Genomic DNA, 20767 nt, shown 5'->3' with positions numbered 1-20767 from the left:
GCAGGGTATAACCTTCCTTTTTTCCAAAAATCGACTGCACCAAAACTTCTCGGGAAAACACCGTTTCTTATTAAGTTTGGTGCGTAGAATCCAAAACAATTAATACTTTTTTTCGATCAGACCTCTCAATCAAAAGTTATAGACTAGAAACCAATTTCGAAAGAAAATTCAAAGGGCTGTAACTTTTGAACTAGTAGCCTGATCTTGGAACTGTTTGAAATTATGGATTTTACATGCCACATTCTATAAGAAAAATTTTTTCCGGGTCGATCTGAGACAATTTTTTTTTTTCGGGGAAAAAAAAAGGCAGTGTATAACCTTCCTTTTTTCAAAAAATCGACTGCTCCAAAATTTCCCAGGAAAACACTTTTTCTTATTAATTTTGGTACGTAGAATCCAAAACAATTCGTACTTTTTCGATCAGACCTCTCAATCAAAAGTTATAGACTAGAAACCAATATCGAAAGAAAATTCAAAGGGCTGAAACTTTTGAGCTAGTAGCACAATCCTAGAACTGTTTGAAATTATGGATTCTACAGGCCACGTTCTATAAGAAGAATTTTTTTCCGAGTCGATCTGAGACAATTTTTTTTGGGGGGCAAAAAAAAGGCAGTGTATAACCTTCCTTTTATCCAAAAATTGACTGCACCAAAATTTCTCGGGAAAACACTTTTTCTTATTAATTTTGGTGCGTAGAATCCAAAACAATTCGTACTTTTTCGATCAGACTTCTCAATCAAAAGTTATAGACTAGAAACCAATTTCGAAAGAAAATTCAAAGGGCTGTAACTTTTGAACTAGTAGCCCAATCTTGGAACTGTTTGAAATTATGGATTCTACAGGCCACGTTCTATAAGAAATTTTTTTTCCGGGTCGATCTGAGAAAATTTTTTTTCGGGGCAAAAAAAAGGCAGTGTATAACCTTCCTTTTTTCCAAAAATCGACTGCACCAAAATTTCTCGGGAAAACACTTTTTCTTATTAATTTTGGTGCGTAGAATCCAAAACAATTCGTACTTTTTCGATCAGACTTCTCAATCAAAGTTTATAGACTAGAAACCATTTTCGAAAGAAAATTCAAAGGGCTGTAACTTTTGAACTAGTGGCCCAATCTTGTAACTGTTTAAAATTATGGATTCTACAGGCCACGTTCTATAAGAAAAATTTTTTTCCTGGTGGATCCGAGACAATTTATTTTCGGGGCAAAAAAAGGCAGTGTATAACCTTCCTTTTTTCCAAAAATCGACTGCACCAAAATTTCTCGGAAAAACACTTTTTCTATTAATCTGGTGCGTAGAATCCAAATCAATTCGTACTTTTTCGATCAGACTTCTCAATCAAAACTGATAGACTAGAAACCAATATAGGAAAAAAATTCAAAGGGCTGTAACTTTTGAACTAGTAGCCCAATCTTGGAACTGTTTGAAATTATGGATTCTACAGGCCACATTCTATAAGAAAATTTTTTTCCGGGTCGATCTGAGACAATTTTTTTTCGGGGCAAAAAAAAGGCAGTGTATAACCTTCCTTTTTTCCAAAAATCGACTGCACCAAAATTTCTCGGGAAAACACTTTTTCTTATTAATTTTGGTGCGTAGAATCCAAATCAATTCGTACTTTTTCGATCAGACTTCTCAATCAAAAGTTATAGACTAGAAACCAATATAGAAAAAAAATTCAAAGGGCTGTAACTTTTGAACTAGTAGCCCAATCTTGGAACTGTTTGAAATGATGGATTCTACAGGCCACGTTCTATAAGAAAAATTTTTTTCCGGGTCGATCTGAGAAAATTTTTTTTCGGAGCAAAAAAAAGGCAGTGTATAACCTTCCTTTTTCCCAAAAATCGACTGCACCAAAATTTTTCGGGAAAACACTTTTTCTTATTAATTTTGGTGCGTAGAATACAAAACAATTCGTACTTTTTCAATCAGACTTCTCAATCAAAAGTTATACACTAGAAACCAATTTCGAAAGAAAATTCAAAGGGCTGTAACTTTTGAACTAGTAGTCCAATCTTGGAACTGTTTGAAATTATTGTTTAAAAACAGAGACCCGAACTATGCGTCAAGGAACAACCAGCTCTCCGCCTGCAGAACCAGTTCGCCTTACCAGCTCGACCTCGCGCCACACTTCGCCAGTCAGAGACGCGCTCACAGCGTGCACTTCGCCTACTACTTTGTAGGTATATATTGTAAATATATTAAATAAAACTGACACTAATAGTAATATTATAATGTACAAATACAACAAATATATTATACACATGAACAGTGGTACCACCATATACACATCTTAGAGGACTGCAACGACAGGCAGTGTTGGGGTCGTTGAGTCTGCACGACCAGTCTCGGCCCCTTACTTCGAATAAAGTAAACTTGCCCAATCTGACGTACCTTTTGGGCCAGAGTCGCCTCTTATTCAGTTTCGGTCCTTTGTCACAGCTCGGCGTCCATCGACCGCGCAGTGTCCCAATTAGGGGTTGATGGGTGGAGTACCAAGGTTGGAATGACAAATTATTTACATTTTATTAAAAAAACGATTATTTTCTTTCCTACAACGATAAAGTTTTCCAGTTGCCTTGCAATACTCACAGGTCGAGAGCAACGAAGACAAATTCACCACAAAAAAATTAGAATAAGATTTAATTTAGTTTTCTACCGTAGATAGTATACTCAGTTACACAAAAGCTAAATAAAACCTCCATTACTTGTTACATTAGCTGAATTTAACATTGGCTTAATAGGAGATTCGATCACAGATTGTACTCGTTCACCAAACATGGATTGATATTTGCGTTCTGATGTTTCAGTATTCCCATTGCGCAATTCTCAAATATGGAAAAGTCTGCAATAGAAAAATTTGATTGGCACTTGTCTCACAGTAATCTCGCATTTGATTCACTGTATTTTTCGAATTTGGTTAAATTTTGATTTCCAAGATTTATATTATAGGTAGACTATTATTTGACACTAAGTATTACCTTTTACAGGTATAAAACGGCACTTTGGTACCGGTTCCGCCTTTTCTGTACGTTTGCTTGTACCAGCTGGAACGCTGCGAAGACTATCGAGACATACGTCGTCGCTCAACTCGTCAAAGTCCCCTACACTTTCCGCTGTGTGCGTTTTAGAATTGACCAATATTCGAATCACCTCCACAAACTCGGCCTCCTTCGCCGACGCTTCGCACAGTTCCAAAAGGCTCTCTATAAATAGAAGGGTGTACACGTTGGGGTTGTCTTCGGCGATTTCCTTCAGATGTCGCACCGTAGAAAAGATAGCCTCGATTTCTGAGTGATACACGAACGGCGATAACGTCCGCATGTTCGGGTACTTTTGGAATACCGATTTTTTTATGTTATCCTTCACGTGCGCCTGCAAAACCAAAACGTCGGACTTCAAATCGGATAGGTGACGTTATTAAGCCCCCCCCCCCTCCATGTACAATCGTGAAATTAATAAAAACGAGTAGAGGGTACCTTAAGCTTTTCAACAACAAAATTTGCGAGAGAAACGCTAAATTTTGCACAATCTTAATTAAAAGTTAACTTCAGTTCGTCGAAATCTGAGGTTATGTTACTTATATTTCGTCATTCTTAATTTGGCGAATCTACTAAATTGAAATATACTGGGTTTAACGTGTATATTAACAGTTAGTGTAATAAAGTAGGTAGTATAATATAATGGTATATTAGGTTTAGTTCGTCTTGTACACAAAATACGCGGAACTTCCATGTAACATGTGGATACACTTTAAAACCACTTTTGGAAGCACATGCAGTCTGAACTTGAATGCCTTCGGGAAAAAATGTCGTACAGAGGGTTACACTTTGCATCTGGCAAGGATCGTCTTTTCCATATCGGCCACCGAGAGAGGAAACCTTACCAGGAGGAGGGGGCATCTATCTTCCATAGACCGCCTCTTTGTTAGCAACCGCCGATTATCTTTGAACCCCTTTTCTATATCAGCCCGTGACTAGCATCTATCGCCTCATCACTCGAGAGGGGAAGAAACATCTTAATGTACCCGTGAATTATGTAAAACATGTAGATGACTACTTAATGCTCCAAAGATGGTAAAATCAGAATCACATGTATAGGTATACATCATTTTCTAACGTTTATTAAACCGTGGAAACATAACATAACATAACCTCTATAATCATGAAATATGCAGTAACATAACCTCGCATTTTCACGAAATTATGTGAACTTTGTATTGAGATTGTGAAAAATATGGCTTCTATGGCAAATTTGTTGTTGAAAATGCTTAATTAATGCCCCCCCTACCCATTTTTGTATATTTCATGATTGTACCTGGGGGACTAAATGACAGCATGTAACCTTAAAATCAAATGAGGCCTACTTGTAGGGGGAAAGGGAGACTCTCGAATTTGTAACACCTTGTACAGAAATGTACACCTACTATTTCAGTAAAACACTTGGTACATTTTTATTTGCTTCACACTAGTCAATTCACCTTTCATTCAAGAGATCGACGAATACACAGGGTGTTCCAGCAAACATTTCAGGATAAGGGGGGGGGGGGCAATCTTACCTGTTTAATCAGCTTAGTTAGCAGCAACCTTTCCAGCAAGTACGCGATCCAAAGACCGCATATCCTTCTCATTCCCGCTTGTGCTATTTCGTTATTGACAACGCGAAGCAACCGCTCCAGTAGCAGTTGCAAGCATCCGACATCTAAAACAAAATCGAGCAAATCGTCCCAAATGTTCAGAACATCTTTCGGCAACCTATCAGCCGATTCCACATCAAAATACGCCCTATCCCTTGTATAAACGCACAACAGCCCCCCATCTAAAATGATCGTTTCTACAATCAACTCCTTGAGCCAGCTCTGCCTCACTTCTCCGACTTCGTCGGTGAGTCGGCGAAGCAAGCGACTCAGAACTGTCCTGATCGAGTCCATATTGTCCCAACGATAGTCGCTAATGAGCAGCTTCAATTTGGACTCGTAACATTCGATTTCGCGGGCCGTTTTTACGCAACTCTTCAGATACCGCAACGAGACAATTCGGCAGTAGGTCTTCAACGCGGACGCGACTTCATCCTTCGATACCGATTTAAGCGGGCTGTAACTTTCTAACATCGTCTTCTGCCGTTCCCAGTAGTTGTCGCGAATCCAGTCGTGGCAAAAGTCGAGAGCGCAAATGAGCAGCTCCAAGGACGGTACACTACAGCTGTGAGCGATGTCGTGTCTCATATTAACGATCCATTCGGGGAAATTGTGCGACTTAGCTTTTTGCGTAAAAGTGCCTTGCTTATCCTCTTGTGAACAGCACAAGTTCAGAAATCTGTTAGTAGAATGATGTTAGGGAAAGAATTACACAAACCGCTCACCTCATAATCGATGCAGAATACAAGAGGCGGGTGCGGTCTTCAGACGAGCTGTCTTTAAATAGGTACGCGTCCACAATAATAAGCGTACATTCAACGGCGCTTGGTAGTTTAGGGGTACGTTGCTTCCAAATTTTCAAAAGCGATTGTGCGCCCCTAAGGTCTTTGTGTTCGTACAACAAATCGTAGACATGGTCCCATTCTTCCCTAATTATTTTGGATAAGTACGATTGAGCAATTAATGTATACGTTACCTATTGAACCATGGTACAAGCATTAATCCAACGTATTGTTGAGATAGAGCCATGTTTTTGTTGGTCGTTTAACATATGATGAAAGTGTGGTTATGTCATTTTTAAAGCCCAGAAGTGTGGCTACAGTACCGGCAAAGGGATGGATGCGCTAGCCATTGATTATACACAGTGAACATTAAGTACCTAATAGGGAAGGTCTCTAAGCACTTTAAGAGCCATCCATGCTATATTGCCATTACGGGTGTTTCACTATGTACAAGTTTTTTTAATTGTTTCAAGGGTCTTAAGAAGCCTTTAAAGGGTAAGGGTAAGAGTAGCCAAAAGCCTGAAAGAATTTCTAAAAGCTGTTGAGTATCCTAATTTAAAGCCTTTAATTTTTTTATTGATCCTTTCAGGGCATTTAAGAATTTTTTAATGAATTGTTGAGGATCTTTGGCATGCTATAATAGTATATTAAGTAACAAGGGATTTAATCCCTAGGGATTAAAATTATGTATTAATGCACAAAAATTAGGGATTAAATTCAATAAAAACGTGTCGCCATTGGAAAAAAAATATTATGTTTCAAAAGAAGCATTTTCAGCTATTAGTTTATTTGGAAAACATGTTTGTTATCTTCCCTTATAAAACATTATGTTGTTACATCCGGTATGAATCTTTCGAGGGTTCGATAGCAGTAAATTCTAAAAAGAAGCTACTCTTGTCGATATGGTAGCTGAACTGTGGTGCAGTGGCGTACGTAGAAATTTATTCTGGGGGGGGGGGGGATTAAACAAGTACGTGGCATACACAGTCACCCAGTGCGTACTAGAAGGGGGAGGGGGGTAAGAAATAGAAATTGGGTTGCAGGTTGCTGATGCTGGTAGTCATTTATCTATTTATTATTGTACAGGCGAAAAAGATTAGATTAGAACGGTATTTTATTTCTTACTGCTGACAGGCCCCTTTATTGCTTTTGCTTTAATTAGCCAACGAAAGCTTTGAATAATATGTATATTTATGGGCAAAAAACCAATTTCGACAAAAAATTCAAAGGGCTGTAATTTTTGAACTAGTAGCCCAATCTTGGAACTGTTTGAAATTATGGATACTACAGGCCACATTCTATAAGAAAATATTTTTTTCCGGTCGATCTGAGACAATTTTTTTTTCGGGGCAAAAAAAAGGCAGTGTATAACCTTTCTTTTTTACAAAAAATCGACTGCACCAAAATTTCTCGGGAAAAAACTTTTTCTGATTAATTTGGATGCGTAGAATCCAAAACGATTCGTACTTGTTCGATTAGACGTCTCAATCCAAAGTTATGGGCAAAAAAATTCCTGTTTTTAAAATTTAAAATTCTTATTTTCGCCATTTCGTGAAAGGCAGGACGCAGGTACCTCACCTCAGTAGCAGTACTAAGTACCTGATACCTATTTGTTATTTTGGGCATCAATGCCATCAATGTAGCGAATTGCCGATCGATGCCGAATAGCCAAATCGTTGACTGCCAACACTGATCACTCATTGAATAGTGAATACTGAATACTACACAATATTTAGATTTTAGTGACTTTAGACTTTAACCAAAACCAAAATTGCTCTCTATATATACGTATATATTATTGACTTTATTTTAAAGTGGGCGGAGCGGATAGCGGAGTATTACCTAAATACCTAATAGCTATGATGATAACTCAATTATTCGGGGGGGGGGGGGGCATAGGGGACATATACGCCACTACTGTGGTGCTAAGGGTCCCTGGTTCGAATCCGGGTTCGGGCATGGATATTTGTAAATGTATAATGGGTTGAGTTGGTAGAGTAGCTTTGTCTGAAACCCCTCCCACTCAAAAATAAAGGCAAAATAAAATAAAATAATTATTTAAACCTGATAAGCAGGGGTTGGAACCGGAACGTTAAAGAAGCGATACCGGAACTGGAATCGATTGCGTTTAAACCCCCTCGCTTATAACCGGAACTGTTATTCCAGAAGTTTTGATCACGTGAACTTTTATATTGCTGCTTATAAAATTGGGTTCTAAACTTTTGGGGGTTAAAAACTGTTTGTTGAAGTTCACCAGCATGGCCTCTTTCGAATCCGGTCCTGTTTCATTACGGTTTGTTATGTTGTGGCAGGCGACACCGACACAATACGCGATAGCAGAGACACTACTTGTAGGTGACAGGTAGACAAATGGCAACAATGTTTTGATTTTCCAAACTGAAATTGTGAAAATTCCAACGAAAATCGCACAAAATCATGCTAAAAGCCAAGGGTCGTTTCGGCCCCTTAGTCGGGTCCATCGACGAAGGCACTTCCAGTACACGATTTCTCGTGAGCGAAACGCAACCAAAATTAGGTTATGCTTACAGGTACATATTTTGCAGGTATTCGCCGCGAACACCGCCGAAGTCCTAACTTATCACCAAATCCCCGTACCGCACATCACGCCGCAGGAGGGATGGGTCGAGCAGAATCCCGAACTGATATTACATTCCGTAATCGAGACGATTAACGTCACCTGTGATAATCTGAGGAAGCTCGACATCGATCCCCTTGATATTGTGGCGGTCGGCATAACAAACCAGAGGGAGACTACGGTCGTGTGGGACTCGCGAACCGGAAAACCTCTGTACAACGCTTTGGGTACTTAAATTAGTTTAGATCATGCATCAGGTGCAAAAATTAGTCTTAAAAACTCTCATAAACGCTCTTAAAGGTTTGTCAGATGCCCTAAGGGGCAGTCAAATGTGGTGGAGACCATTGAAAGGTCTTTAAGAGAAAACATTTAAGTATTTCAGACCCAAAACGACTCAGTCTCAAAAGACACAAGAGGTTTGTCAAGAAACTTAAAACCTTTCGAAGAAGACTAAAACGCCCTTAAACGGATCATTTTTGTAGACTGAAATACACAGGGCGAATTAGTTTCCCCCCAAGTGTACTGAAAGTCTCTTAAGCCGAACCAGAACCTAAAAATAACAGCAGTTAGACAGTTAGAGATGTGGCTCTTGTATAACGATTAATGTACAGGGTGTCAAATTTTCAACACTTATAGGATGTGTCTGTAATTGTATCAAAAAAGTAAGAGGGCGTCATGTACCCACTCTTTTTGGGTGAAAATGGTAAACTCAAGATTCGAAAATATTCAAAAACATTTTTGAAATCTATTTTGTTTTAAATTTGGTTTGTTTTTGAAAAGATACACTCCCATTTAAAACAATGAGGTTAGGTATGATAATTTTGGAACCTACATTTTCAAATTTTGATTTTCTTATTCTTAGTTTGGCCCAAAAAGGGCACGTCGCTTATATTGAAGCAGATGCCTCATGAAAGTGCCGAAAATGGGACACTTTATACATCATTCACTTTATATTGCTGTGTAACTCACCTGGTTGCCCATTGCGAGGCCCAGTGTAACCCACATAGAATTCCCAAAAGTTGAGATGTCCCGCAGAATTTCAAGGCGACTACGTATCAAAGAGAGAGAAATTTTACACAAAGGAACACCTGCAAATTATATATATTTTTTATCAAATTAAATAAAAGCAGTAATTTACTGTGTTGTTTTTGTGGTTATTGTGATAAGACACTGACGACGACGCAACAATTATGTTCTCTCTCTTTTTTTTAGTCTGGTTGGATATGAGGACGAGCGTGACTGTCGATAAAATACTATCAAATGGCAAGCGTAACAAAAATTTCTTGAAATCGTTGTGTGGGCTTCCTGTAAGCACCTACTTTAGTGCGGTGAAGTTGAGGTGGCTAATTGACAACGTTCCAAAGGTCAGGGATGCTATCAGTGATGGTAGATGCCTTTTCGGAACGATCGACACTTGGCTCATTTGGGTAACTCGTCGATCTTTTTCGACCGACTGACTAGATAATTCTTGCAGAATCTGACGGGCGGCGTTAACGGCGGCTTACACATAACCGACGTAACGAACGCCTCACGTACCATGCTGATGAATATAAACACGTTGAAGTGGGACCCTCACCTGTGCAAGGTATTCGACGTACCGCTCGCCGTCTTGCCGGAAATTAGGAGTTCGTCGGAAATTTACGGGTATTTGAGCGAGTCTGCGCTGTGCGGCGTACCAATTTCGGGCGTAAGATGTTCGTATTTTTTTGCGTGCAGGTTTATTACAAGTTGAGGCAGTGTTTAGGTGATCAGCAGGCCGCGCTCGTGGGACAGATGTGCTTTCAGCAGGGTCAGGCGAAAAGCACGTACGGAACTGGATGTTTTCTCCTCTACAATACCAGCACCGCGGTAAGTTTCGAGGTTTCTCCTCAGAAAGTCACCGAGGCAGTTTTAGATCGTCCAGTCGAACCATGGTTTATTGACAACGGTTGCCTATCAGTTAGGGCGAAATAGTCCTGTTTTCTATGCGTTGGAAGGATCTGTGGCAGTAGCCGGTATGTCACCTTTTTCAGGTTGTTAGTGTTAGCTGGACGGTTTTAAAATAACCGTTTAATTCGCGATTCAGATTAACACTAGAGGCGCTGATGTAATTTACAAATGGCGTATATTGGTGGGAGCTGTTTGTAAACAATACCAATAATGTGAAAGTGAATTGAATTTGTCTTAAATATACAACCCCTTAATCCTATCCTACCTAAAAGGCCTGTTTCTTAAGAATTAAATTCAATTCAATTTCTAGCGCACTCGTGCCGACAATCCCTTACGTCGATTATGCTCTAAAACGGCCTTACTATTCGTGGAATAATTACACTGACCACAATTTAAACAATAGGTATTCTTCGACGTGTCGTGCTTTAATAAATGGCGATTTAAATGTTTCTTACTATTTGTAGCAAACCTAATCGCACACACATCCTTCAATGTGAATATGCCGCTTTAAGTTTTGCTTAGTAGCGCAATAATTACACTATTCATTAATTAAATGCTGGGGAAGGTTGTGTGCGTTAATAGGTGACACTTTAAGCGAACGCTTAAGTGTAGCATAATTACACTGATAGCAGTGACAAATTTATTCCAACTGTTCACAATGAAAAACTATAATATTGATTACTTTTCGTCATGAAATAAACAAAATGGCGGCCTTTTCCTTTTCGTTCTCTGCTGCTTATGAGGGTTCTGGCCATTCTAAGTTTCTGGCAAGTGACTTCTATGGTGAATCTAGAACACTGTCGCAGCCATTTTTTTATGTTAAAGAAAGTGGGTAATAAGCCGCGGGAGGTTGCCGAAGAACATTATGCGTCAAGCCGCGAGTGAAATAGTTTTGAGGCACGACAAGACAAAAATTACGAAATAAATTGTTTATGAGCTTAAACGTAAACTAAAAAATGAGCACAGTGACCTTGGATGTCCTTGAAAATGTAATCTGACCGCAAAAATGGTTCATTATCCTTGGATGATCTTGAGAATGTAATTAGATTGACCATTGATAGATTAGCCATTGACATTGGCTGACTGAAAGTATACTTTGACATAGTTCCTGGATGCGGACCTGTATTTTTGTGTGAACAGTTGGTGGCAACAGTAAATCGCGAGATAAGGCGAAAGAAATGAGATTTACGTGACTGGTTCAGTAGAATCAGATCCTTTTCGTTCTCTGCTGCTTATGAGGGTTCTGGCCATTCGAAGTTTCTGGCAAGTGAGTCTTCTATGGTGAATTTAGAACACTTTCGCAGCCATTTTTTTTATGTTAAAGAAAGTGAGTAATAAGCCGCGGGAGGTTGTCGGAGGACATTATGCGTCAAGCCGCGAGTGCAATAGTTTCGAGGCACGACAAGACAAAAATTACGAAATAAAATGTTTATGACCTTAAACGTAAACTAAAAATGGGGACAGTGACCTTGGATGTCCTTGAAAATGTAATCTGACCGCAAAAATGGGTTCATTATCCTTGGATGACCTTGATAATGTAATTAGACAACACATAAAAAATGAGGCCATTGACATTGGCTGACTGAAAGTATACTTGGACACAGAAAAAGTGGGTTTGATGACCTTGGTATAATTAGACACCACAAAAGAGCGGGCTTTGCCTTTATACGACCTTGAAACTGTGATCGGACACCACAAAAATGGGTCCATTGTCTTAGGATGACCCGGAAAATTTAATCCGACACCACATAACAATGAAGTCATTAACCGTGGATGTCCTTGAAAACGAATTTTGAGATTGAGGTCATTGACCTTTGATGACATTGAAAATGTAATTTGATATCACAATTCAGGTCATTTACTTTCGATGACCTCCAACATGTAATATAGCCAAAGTCAGTCACGTGGCATGTCATCTTATATTTTCATCCTATTTTCCAAGGTCGCCGTCCACGTGGCACACGAGTTTCAACTTGATCTATTTTTTCAAGGCCACGTGGCACGTCACCTGGACCTACTACACCAGGTGACGAGCGACCTTGAACTGGGCCAGTTTCGATACGGAAAAATGGTTTCCAAAAAATAAGTCACGGTCAGACGAAATGTTCTTTTAAGCCATGAAAACTTCTTTAGAGGTCTTCTTATAATACTACCTTCGGATAGTTTAAAAAAGCCCCCTTCCTTTGAAAAAGGTATTGCTAGAAATGCTCTTAGAAGATATGCTTAGGACACTTGGAAGATACTGTTACCACACGCGCAGGCGTTCGACAGACAAATAAAAAAAACCTTAATTCCTGACAGTTATTAAATAATATTTAAATAAGTTTGCGATAATCAGCCGCACTTAACTGACAAAATACACTCCGACAGCTTTAGGAAACTTCCATTGTTCTTGTTAACACTGAACTTGATGACAAAATCTGGCTTGTTGAATGTGAAGACCGAATTGGGTGACGACTTTTAACTTTTAATCAATGACAAACTTCATTAATACAACTTGCTTTACTCAAGTTGATTCGTTAACGGACAAAACACTTTAAAATACGTCTCTTTAACTTTTACTACATCATTATTTTTGCTCAACTTCTGCATTTTATTACAATACTGACGAAATACGTCTTCACATACATAGGCGGACTGCCCGAAAAATTTAACGTAAAGAAAAAAGCCACGTTCTCATACCTTCGCGAAACAAAAACACCGGTTATCTCTAGTATTTAAGGAAACCCCCCCAATAAGGAAGGTTTAAAAAACATGTCGATTGGATTAAGTTACACGATCTTTGTTATTGCTTTGCTGGTAATACATGGGTTATTCAAAAATCATAGAAAGCACTTGATATAACATCTGACTTGTACAGGTGTCGCCATGCAGTGGCTTTGCGACAATTTAGAAATTCTCGAATGCGCCGGCGATTCGGCGGACATTGCGGAAAAGGTCGACGGCGTCGGAGAGGTGTCGTTCGTGCCCGCGTTCTCGGGCCTGTACGCGCCGTACTGGAGAAAGGACGCCCGCAGGTATCTTTCGTGACTTGCGTAAACGATCCTGAGGTCTCCTTTCAGTGTAATCGTCGGTTTAACGGACGAGACTAAGCCTGGACACATTGTAAAGGCGGCGCTCGAAGCGGTCGCGTTCCAGACGAGGGACATTCTGGAAGCGATGGGATTGGACTGCGGCTATCCGCTCTCGAAGCTCCTAGTCGACGGCGGTATGACCGCCAATAACTACCTGATGCAGATTCAGGCCGACTACTGCGGCATTCCCGTTGGTAAATTTTTTCCCGTTTCACTTCGGCGTTAGACTACGATTGGCTTGCAGTGAGGCCGTTGATGACCGAAACGACCGCTTTGGGATCTGCAATAGCCGCCGGATACGCTGAAGGCGTAGGCGTTTGGAATCTGAAGAACATTCAGACTGTTCCCAGCGATGTTTTCCTCCCGTCGATTACCGAAAATCGTAAGTAGCGAAACTCGGAACTTAACAGTATCTGGGACTGTTTTAGAACGGGATGTGAAGTATGCCAGATGGAAAATGGCGATCGCGCGAAGTTTGGATTGGGCCGATGATAAAGAGGGAGAAGTGGAAGAAGGTAAAATACACATTGACACTGCTTGTGGTTAAGGGGTAGTTTCAATTAACTATTTGCTCTGTTTGTTTGTATAATATATGGTGTATGGGAAGTAATTGTTATCTTACACATAGGGCTGCCATCTATTGCAAAGCTTGATGACGAAGAGGGTAAGTTGTCTGTAAATCATATTCTCGCATGGCAGCACTGTTTATTTGATACGCTTCTTTGGCGTACTGCTCATTTCTCTTGCAGAGGCGTAGACTTAGTAACCTCAACTTGTAGCGAAGTAGATCCTTTCAACTTTATTTGCTTCGCACTTTTATTTCAGTGCCTCACTAACGTGATAACTGTCTCACTATACCTTTTTTTGTTTTCAGACGAGAAAAAGGTACCTGTATTACGAGGAGTTTCCGCGGGATTATTCGTACTGACGACCTTTTGTGTTCTAATAGTGGCTCAAATGGTTGCAGGTCGTGGCTAGTCCGTGTACTCATAATTCGTAGTTATGTAATGCCAACAAGGAATTATTCTGTGATTTTTTTTGAGGTAGAGTGGTATATAATCTAATGGATTTCGTACCTATCGGTTTTTCTGTTAATGTGTTCAAATAAAAATGCAATATAAGTACAAAAGGTGGAGATGTGACTGGAACTGAGTCTTTGATTAGTTTGTAAAGAACACAAATACAGAGTGTTTTCCAAATACACCAGTCAAACGGCATCCGGACAATCCCCAATCTGTTTTCTGCAAACCAACCAAATGGATGGCCCGATTTCTAACTAATTTACATGAGCAACAATTTTCTAGTGCCAACCCCATTACAAAATCGCCGTCTTCTACAAGACGGTCTCGAATCGTACAACTCCGAAAATTAACGAAGACAGTAAATCAATAATCATACTACGGGCAAAAATCAGACCCGTGACCAAAATCCCTACTATACTTTAAGGTTGTATCCAACCGTTACAGCACGAGGACATAAAACACCCAGCTGATGCACCTGTACTTTCTTAACGGCGATAACACGTGCTTATCTTGATATGTAATTAGCGTACGCAACAATAACAGTCCCTATCGTAGACCGGAGATAAAGTTTTACAATAATTAAGCAAATGTTTCCAGATGAAAAAACTTAATTTTTACACGTAGGCACTTTAGATTTAGGTACAATTAAATAAACAAAACAAACAAGGTAATTATTTAAACAAAATTAACAACTAACGGTTTTGATGCAAAACAAGATTGACCTTGAAATCAAACAATATGATCGGCATTGCGTTCAAACCGAATCCATGATGACATTTAATGTTCATGAAAATTGAAATTAGACATACAGAGTGACTCGTCATTATTGCCGAATCCAGAGAAGGCGTCTGCATGGCGCAGTTTGCACAACAATACTCTCAAGATGGGCGAAAAAGGCTTCTTAATATTTTAAACGATTGTTAAGATTGTGAAACCTTCAAAGCTCTTAAATGACCTTAAGGGCTAATAACTCATTTTGGGTGAGCTGAAAGGCCCAAAGACTCCAAAGTCTTGAAGAGACTCCAAATTCTTCTAAAAGTCAATTAATAGGCCTTAAATCCACTAGACGACTTATGTGGTGCCTCTAAGAAGTAGTTGGATATCCATGACGGCTATTGAAGATTTTATAGACCCTAAAAATGGCTTTAAAACACCCTAGAGGGCTTTTGAAAGTTCCCAAGGGTTTTTGAAAATCACCCTTAAGTGTCCTTAAAGGCTCCTGAAACCTCTTAAAACACTCTTAGAGGTCCACATGGGCTTAAGTCGAAACTCGTCGCAGTTTTTAGTTTTAATGGCTCTAAAAACTTTTAAAGGTGTCAAAAGATCACTAACAGTTTTTACTCTACCTTTGAAGGGCTTCGGCAAGCTTTTGAAACACTATTAATGGCTTTAGATGACATTTAAAGGTTTAAAATCCATTGAAAACCACTGGAGAGCAAATATTTGGCGGCCCGTGAGAGCAACAAGGTGTTCGCTCAGTTTCATTAAATACCTACCTGCAAGGTTTTTGTGGACCTTTAGTGAGCTTTAGAAAATCTTTTAAAAGCTAGGTACCCCTTCGCTTAGCTCTATAGCGGGCTGGTCCTGTCCTCCTGGTACGTGATTATACAAGACGGGAGCCTTCAGAGTCTCTTGAGGATATTCAAAGGGTTTTAAATGCTTTTAGAAGGTCTTAAATATTTTACGTCTGAATAAAACTCCAGAAGGCACCTCTTTTGTGAGTTCTAAAAACCCTTTATGTCTGCTGAAATGTACTGAAGACTTGAACAGACTTGAGAGACTGCTGTATGCCGTGCAAAACCACCCACAAAACACGTGTCCATCTATCTCAATTAAATAAACCAGAATAGAAATTTCCCAACGCACGCCCGGCCTCCGCTACAAAGAAAAAAAATTCGACTTAATTTTATTAATTTAGGAATCTCGGCAGCCTTGATAATATTCAACAACTCCCAGAAACTAATTACACAAATTTTGCAAAAGCATAACTGGCACGAATATCAAATTTAACATGAGAACTCTAATCCTGGGTCGTAAAATTTAGGGTTCGTTTAAACACAAAATTCTCCATTAACAAATAAAGAACATTTATTCGGGCTATACACAAATTAACAAACCCTGAAAGGAAGAGACGAACTCAGGGCCTGTTTACATATACCACGAATGCAAGCGATCGATAGACAATTAATTAAAAAAATCTTAATGACTTACGGTTTTTATTAATGCAATAATTTGGTCGTTAACTGCTGTTCAAAAAACTTAATTCCCTTTCTATTAAGTAAGTCTTAGTTCAGTCTTGTAGAAAGGCCCAACGACTTGATTGATACACATTCAATCATATTTTTCGGGATGCGCTTTAAACTTCTCACGAAATTGATTAATCCATTCGATTACGTCGTACCTTAAACAACATTTCTTCATTATATAAATTTCACAGCCAGTTGCACAAAAAAAATCCAGGATTATTGTTTAATCCGGTATGAAGACATTTGATTGGCTTTATACTACAGTCAGTATGCAGCCAATCAAATGTCAAAATTCTTGTTTGAACTCAGATTTGGCAAATAAGGATGTAATGATCTTAGCCTCCACTATCTTGGCGGTCTAACGCCAACTTCAAGTCACACCGGAATATTTGACCATGTTCTGTAGTAGCGGGAATGCCAAACCAACATGGCTGCCTATTGGAACATTCTCGCTTAAGTTTCTCGCGAGAATCTGTCACTCGGGGGCCACTCCGAGTGCACTAAGATCGTGATCGTCATGTAGGACACCTACGTTGTGTAATAACTGAGTTCTCAGCAGGCACTGAGGGCGTTTTATGGGTAAGGAACACCAAAAGCAATATCTGATTAAGGTTATATTGAAGCTTATACCAATACGGCGCCCCTACAGAGGGTCGTAAGTGGTCCTATACTACTCCGGCATTTACCTTACGAATTAGGAAAACTGCAGGAAAACCTAATTCGGAGTAGTCCTATAATGAACAAAACCTACAGCTAACATCTAATGTACAGCACTTCTCGAAACGGGGGTAAATACTACATACACGCTATGAGTAACCAAAAGGGAATCGAGCCATTCCCCAGCTATTTCAACACATACATCAGACAAAACTAAGAGATATTAAATATGCCTCGCCGGACGGTAGGATTACCCAGGCCCAATGGGGTGCCTGTTATAGACGTGGACTGAAGTTGTTGGGTTTCGGAACGAGTGAAAATGTTAGTGTTAGGTTCACCATAACACCCGTATAAACTTGAATAACTCGATCCCCTCTAAACAAGCACACTTCCCTCTTGATTACTCACAGCCCAAAATAAGCAAATATAATGAAATGCAATGAAATAATCGAGAGTGACTAAAAAGCACAATACACAAATTAAATATGTAGGTACACATGCAAGTATGTACAGCACAATGAAACATGATTGCCAATACCAACAAAGGTTACACATTAAGAGGTACAAGTGATTGAATCCAGTAAGTACATAAGAAAAGGGTTACAATCTGCATTCAAGTTAAACACATTTATAGATTAATTGAATAAAGCAAATACCTCACCTGATAAAAAAACAAAAGCACACAGTAATGATTAAGGTATAAGTACCAAAATATTTCGAGATAAACCGTACTTTACACTTAAGCCGGTTACAAGCAAAAGACCATGAACACACATGTTAAATCTTATTTATTGACTACCCCAAGCGACTCTGTAACTTGATCTCTTAACACCCCTAAAAACCACCCGAAAATCGCCCATTCCCTGCCTTTCACGCATTTCTAGGAAAAAACTGGACGGCAAGTGTTTGAAATGGTAAACACATGTGATCTTCCGAGAAATTCCATCCGTCTCATCTTCGCCCACTTTCCCTTTTCTGTAACCCCACCAGATTTCGGTTGGCAGCTTGTGTAACTAACATGATGTATAGGGTGCTTCGTATTTATTATTAATTTATTTATTTATTATGCCTCTCTTGTTCTGGGCCCTCAACAGGCTTGCGTCCAATTACAGAGTGACCCGCATAATGCTATTTAGAGGTGCCTCTGCAGAAGGTCTATACTACTCCGGTATTTAACTTACGAATTAGGAAAACTGCAGGAAAACCTAATTCGGAGTAGCCGGTAGAATGCTCGAAACTGGTCTAAGGCAATTTCCATTTCCGCCGCAGATGAAAAATTCACCTTAACCCAGGTTCGAACACCCGACCTCCGGATTTATAGCCCAACGCTCTACCAGTGAGCCATAAAGCCGGTTATATCACAATCATATTCACAGGATGTTGCTAAGGTTGGGGCATCTCAAGGATTTTGATTATAATTCGCTTTCCTGCAACCGGCCGTCAGTATCAAACAGACGAACGCCATCTTAACATCCAACAGGCTGACTGCCCAAACACAAAAAAACATCGTTTAAAATGTGCACTAATACTGTCGAACCACTATCGAAAAAGCCTTTTTTTTGTTATATTATTGTATTTAAAGAATCGCCTTATAGTGTACTTAACCGCCAGGTTCTACGCTAACTTAACATTACAAGAATACGGAAATAAAGTCAACCCGGCAACATTTAAAAATGGCCACCCGAATGACTATTCCCTCCAAAACTAAACGAGATCCCGCTTAAATTTGAAAAGTGGTACTTGATAAGACATCTAAGGCAGGGCCCCCTTTCGTTAGTTGTAAAGAACTCTATGACCTGAAGCACAGTAGGGAAGGAACGTGTATTATACTATGGTAAAATAAAACACTGAAATTGTGAAAAGTGTGTTTAATAATGATCGCAATTATTATTGATTGTAAAAGCTCGGAAATTTAAGTCGAAATAAATTACATTGCAAAAATAAACTTTGAAAATGGTATTTCACCGAATAAAAATAGAAATAGGCTGGCAAAAAAAGAACTTACTCATAAAAAACCAGCCGTAAAATTAATATTAAATGGTGTAGTAAAATTAATTATTTGTAATGATGTGAATGCGTAACATAAAATTATAACATAACAAAAAGTAGCAGGTAAACTTCAAGAGGTAACATATATAGGTTAAAAACAAGTTTTGGGAATTATGGGTCAGGTAAGCAGGTACTAAGATTCTAAGAAAGGGTGAAATACACAGGATGCTCATCTTTGGTGGAATAAAATCCTTTTGTTAAAAGCAAGATGGAAAATTACATGGCCTTGTAGGCAAATTTAACTAAACACAAGATGTATGGAAATTATTGAATCGCCACTCATTTATCGCATATAGATTCTAAACTGAAAAGCTTTGATTAGCGTAATCCCGCCCCTGCCAGATAGGTAACCCGCCCCTGGTCTCGGGGTTACGAGCCTACAGTTGAAAGTCGAAGACAATCACGGAATTAGGTGTCGTGCTTCAAATGGTTACAGTTTTTACCACCCCCGTGATTGCTTAATTCACGGAGAAAATTGTTAGTAACAAACAAGTCAGTACATACACCAACGAATCGGTAATTTCCACATATATTAAAATAAAATGATCAACATATATGAATGTAACTTCAGGGACAAGACCAAGTAATCAACATCAATAAACATAAATTAAGCAAACATTACACCAAAAACGTAAACAATTACAAACAATAGGATAACGGTATTAAACATGTCATTCTGCATTGCGGTTAAACCAAGTAAATTTCAAAAAACAAAGATTGAAACACACAAAAAATATAAAATGCGGCATACAAAACACAAATACGATATAAAGAAATGAAAAAATTACTGCCTGCATCAAAAAACACAAAATAACAACAAACAATTATGGAGCGACGCGTTCACAACCGCCATTCAAGACAAGATGCCAAACGTAACCCACGTTCGTGCTTTCTAAATGGCGCAAATCGCTTTCCCCTCCCAGAAATTGCGTGGTTTCGAACTCTCAAAAATGTATGTATCATCGTAAGTTGTATATACAGGGTGGAACCTTTCAGCCTCTCTTCCACTTTCCACCTAAAACGTCATTCATTAACAATGCATTCAAACTTTTATACTTACTCATTAATCCAATCAACACCTAGTCTAATTGGAATTTTCTGCGCAACAACTGTTGTCGTCATCTACACCCCGGCATCTTTGCAAGACGTGCAAACGACTCTATTTGAAACTCGTTTCTATCCTGGTTTTCGCGTCTTATGGGAATGTAAAACGCTTAGTAATTAATTAACGGCGCTGAAATATCAAAATATTGATTGACTCCCTTCTTTCCCGGAAGGAGAGCTTTCGGATGTGGTTCGGAGGCTGTAAGAATAATTTAAATATTCCTACGCGGTAAAATAATCAATTGCTCAAAATGAAACACAGAAACCTCACTCCTCGAGCAAATATTTTGTATTTTACAAATAGGAAACGTAGGTAAAAAAAAATGTGATTTATGAATAAATTAATTGAAATATGTTAATTTATTTAGCCACAACATCTAGAATCATTACGGTATATGAACTATGAAGAAAAATGGAATCAGTGCATGTTCACATTGTGACTTTGCTGTTTAAAAGGTGGCCTACCATACGGCGCTTTATAGGGAATATATCAGAAGTGCTGACAGTAAAACCACACAAATACACCCTTCTCGAATTGAAAAAAAATTTCACTTTCTGAAAAGGAGGAAACTAAGCGAATTGTAGAAAATCTATTTATATCTGGTGTATTGACAGCATCCCCGTAGATGTCGCCCCAAGGAAGCATCTCACTTTCAAACCGACTTTCTCTTGAA

General features: G+C 39.0%; 2 protein-coding genes across 3 annotated transcripts; one reads left to right on the top strand and one right to left on the bottom strand.

The window, feature by feature from the left end:
* Positions 1–2507: 2507 nt before the first annotated feature.
* Positions 2508–5721, bottom strand: LOC116182287. Its single transcript, XM_031502811.1, has 5 exons — positions 5611–5721; positions 5360–5563; positions 4557–5313; positions 2980–3373; positions 2508–2843 (listed from the first exon to the last, which is right to left on the bottom strand). Exons 1-5 carry the CDS (start codon positions 5661–5663, stop codon positions 2752–2754), a joined length of 1500 nt encoding a protein of 499 aa, XP_031358671.1. The 5' UTR covers positions 5664–5721; the 3' UTR covers positions 2508–2751.
* Positions 5722–7759: 2038 nt separating this feature from the next.
* On the top strand, positions 7760–14144 carry LOC116182285 (glycerol kinase-like). 2 transcript variants are annotated; one of them, XM_031502807.1, is made up of 12 exons: positions 7760–7927; positions 7981–8239; positions 9225–9439; positions 9487–9699; positions 9750–9860; positions 9907–10006; positions 12802–12958; positions 13004–13209; positions 13260–13397; positions 13444–13530; positions 13644–13679; positions 13890–14144. In XM_031502807.1, exons 1-12 carry the CDS (start codon positions 7853–7855, stop codon positions 13991–13993), a joined length of 1701 nt encoding a protein of 566 aa, XP_031358667.1. In that variant the 5' UTR covers positions 7760–7852; the 3' UTR covers positions 13994–14144. The 2 variants fall into 2 exon arrangements, with proteins under 2 accessions (XP_031358667.1, XP_031358668.1); XM_031502808.1 differs by lacking the exon at positions 13644–13679.
* The last annotated feature ends 6623 nt before the right edge of the window (positions 14145–20767 follow it).

The sequence above is a fragment of the Photinus pyralis genome, unplaced genomic scaffold (assembly GCF_008802855.1).
Source record: "Photinus pyralis isolate 1611_PpyrPB1 unplaced genomic scaffold, Ppyr1.3 Ppyr1.4_unclustered_Scaffold450, whole genome shotgun sequence".
NCBI classification, from domain to species: domain Eukaryota; kingdom Metazoa; phylum Arthropoda; class Insecta; order Coleoptera; family Lampyridae; genus Photinus; species Photinus pyralis.
Note: the sequence above shows the minus strand (reverse complement) of the source record. Positions and strands in the feature narration are given on the sequence as shown.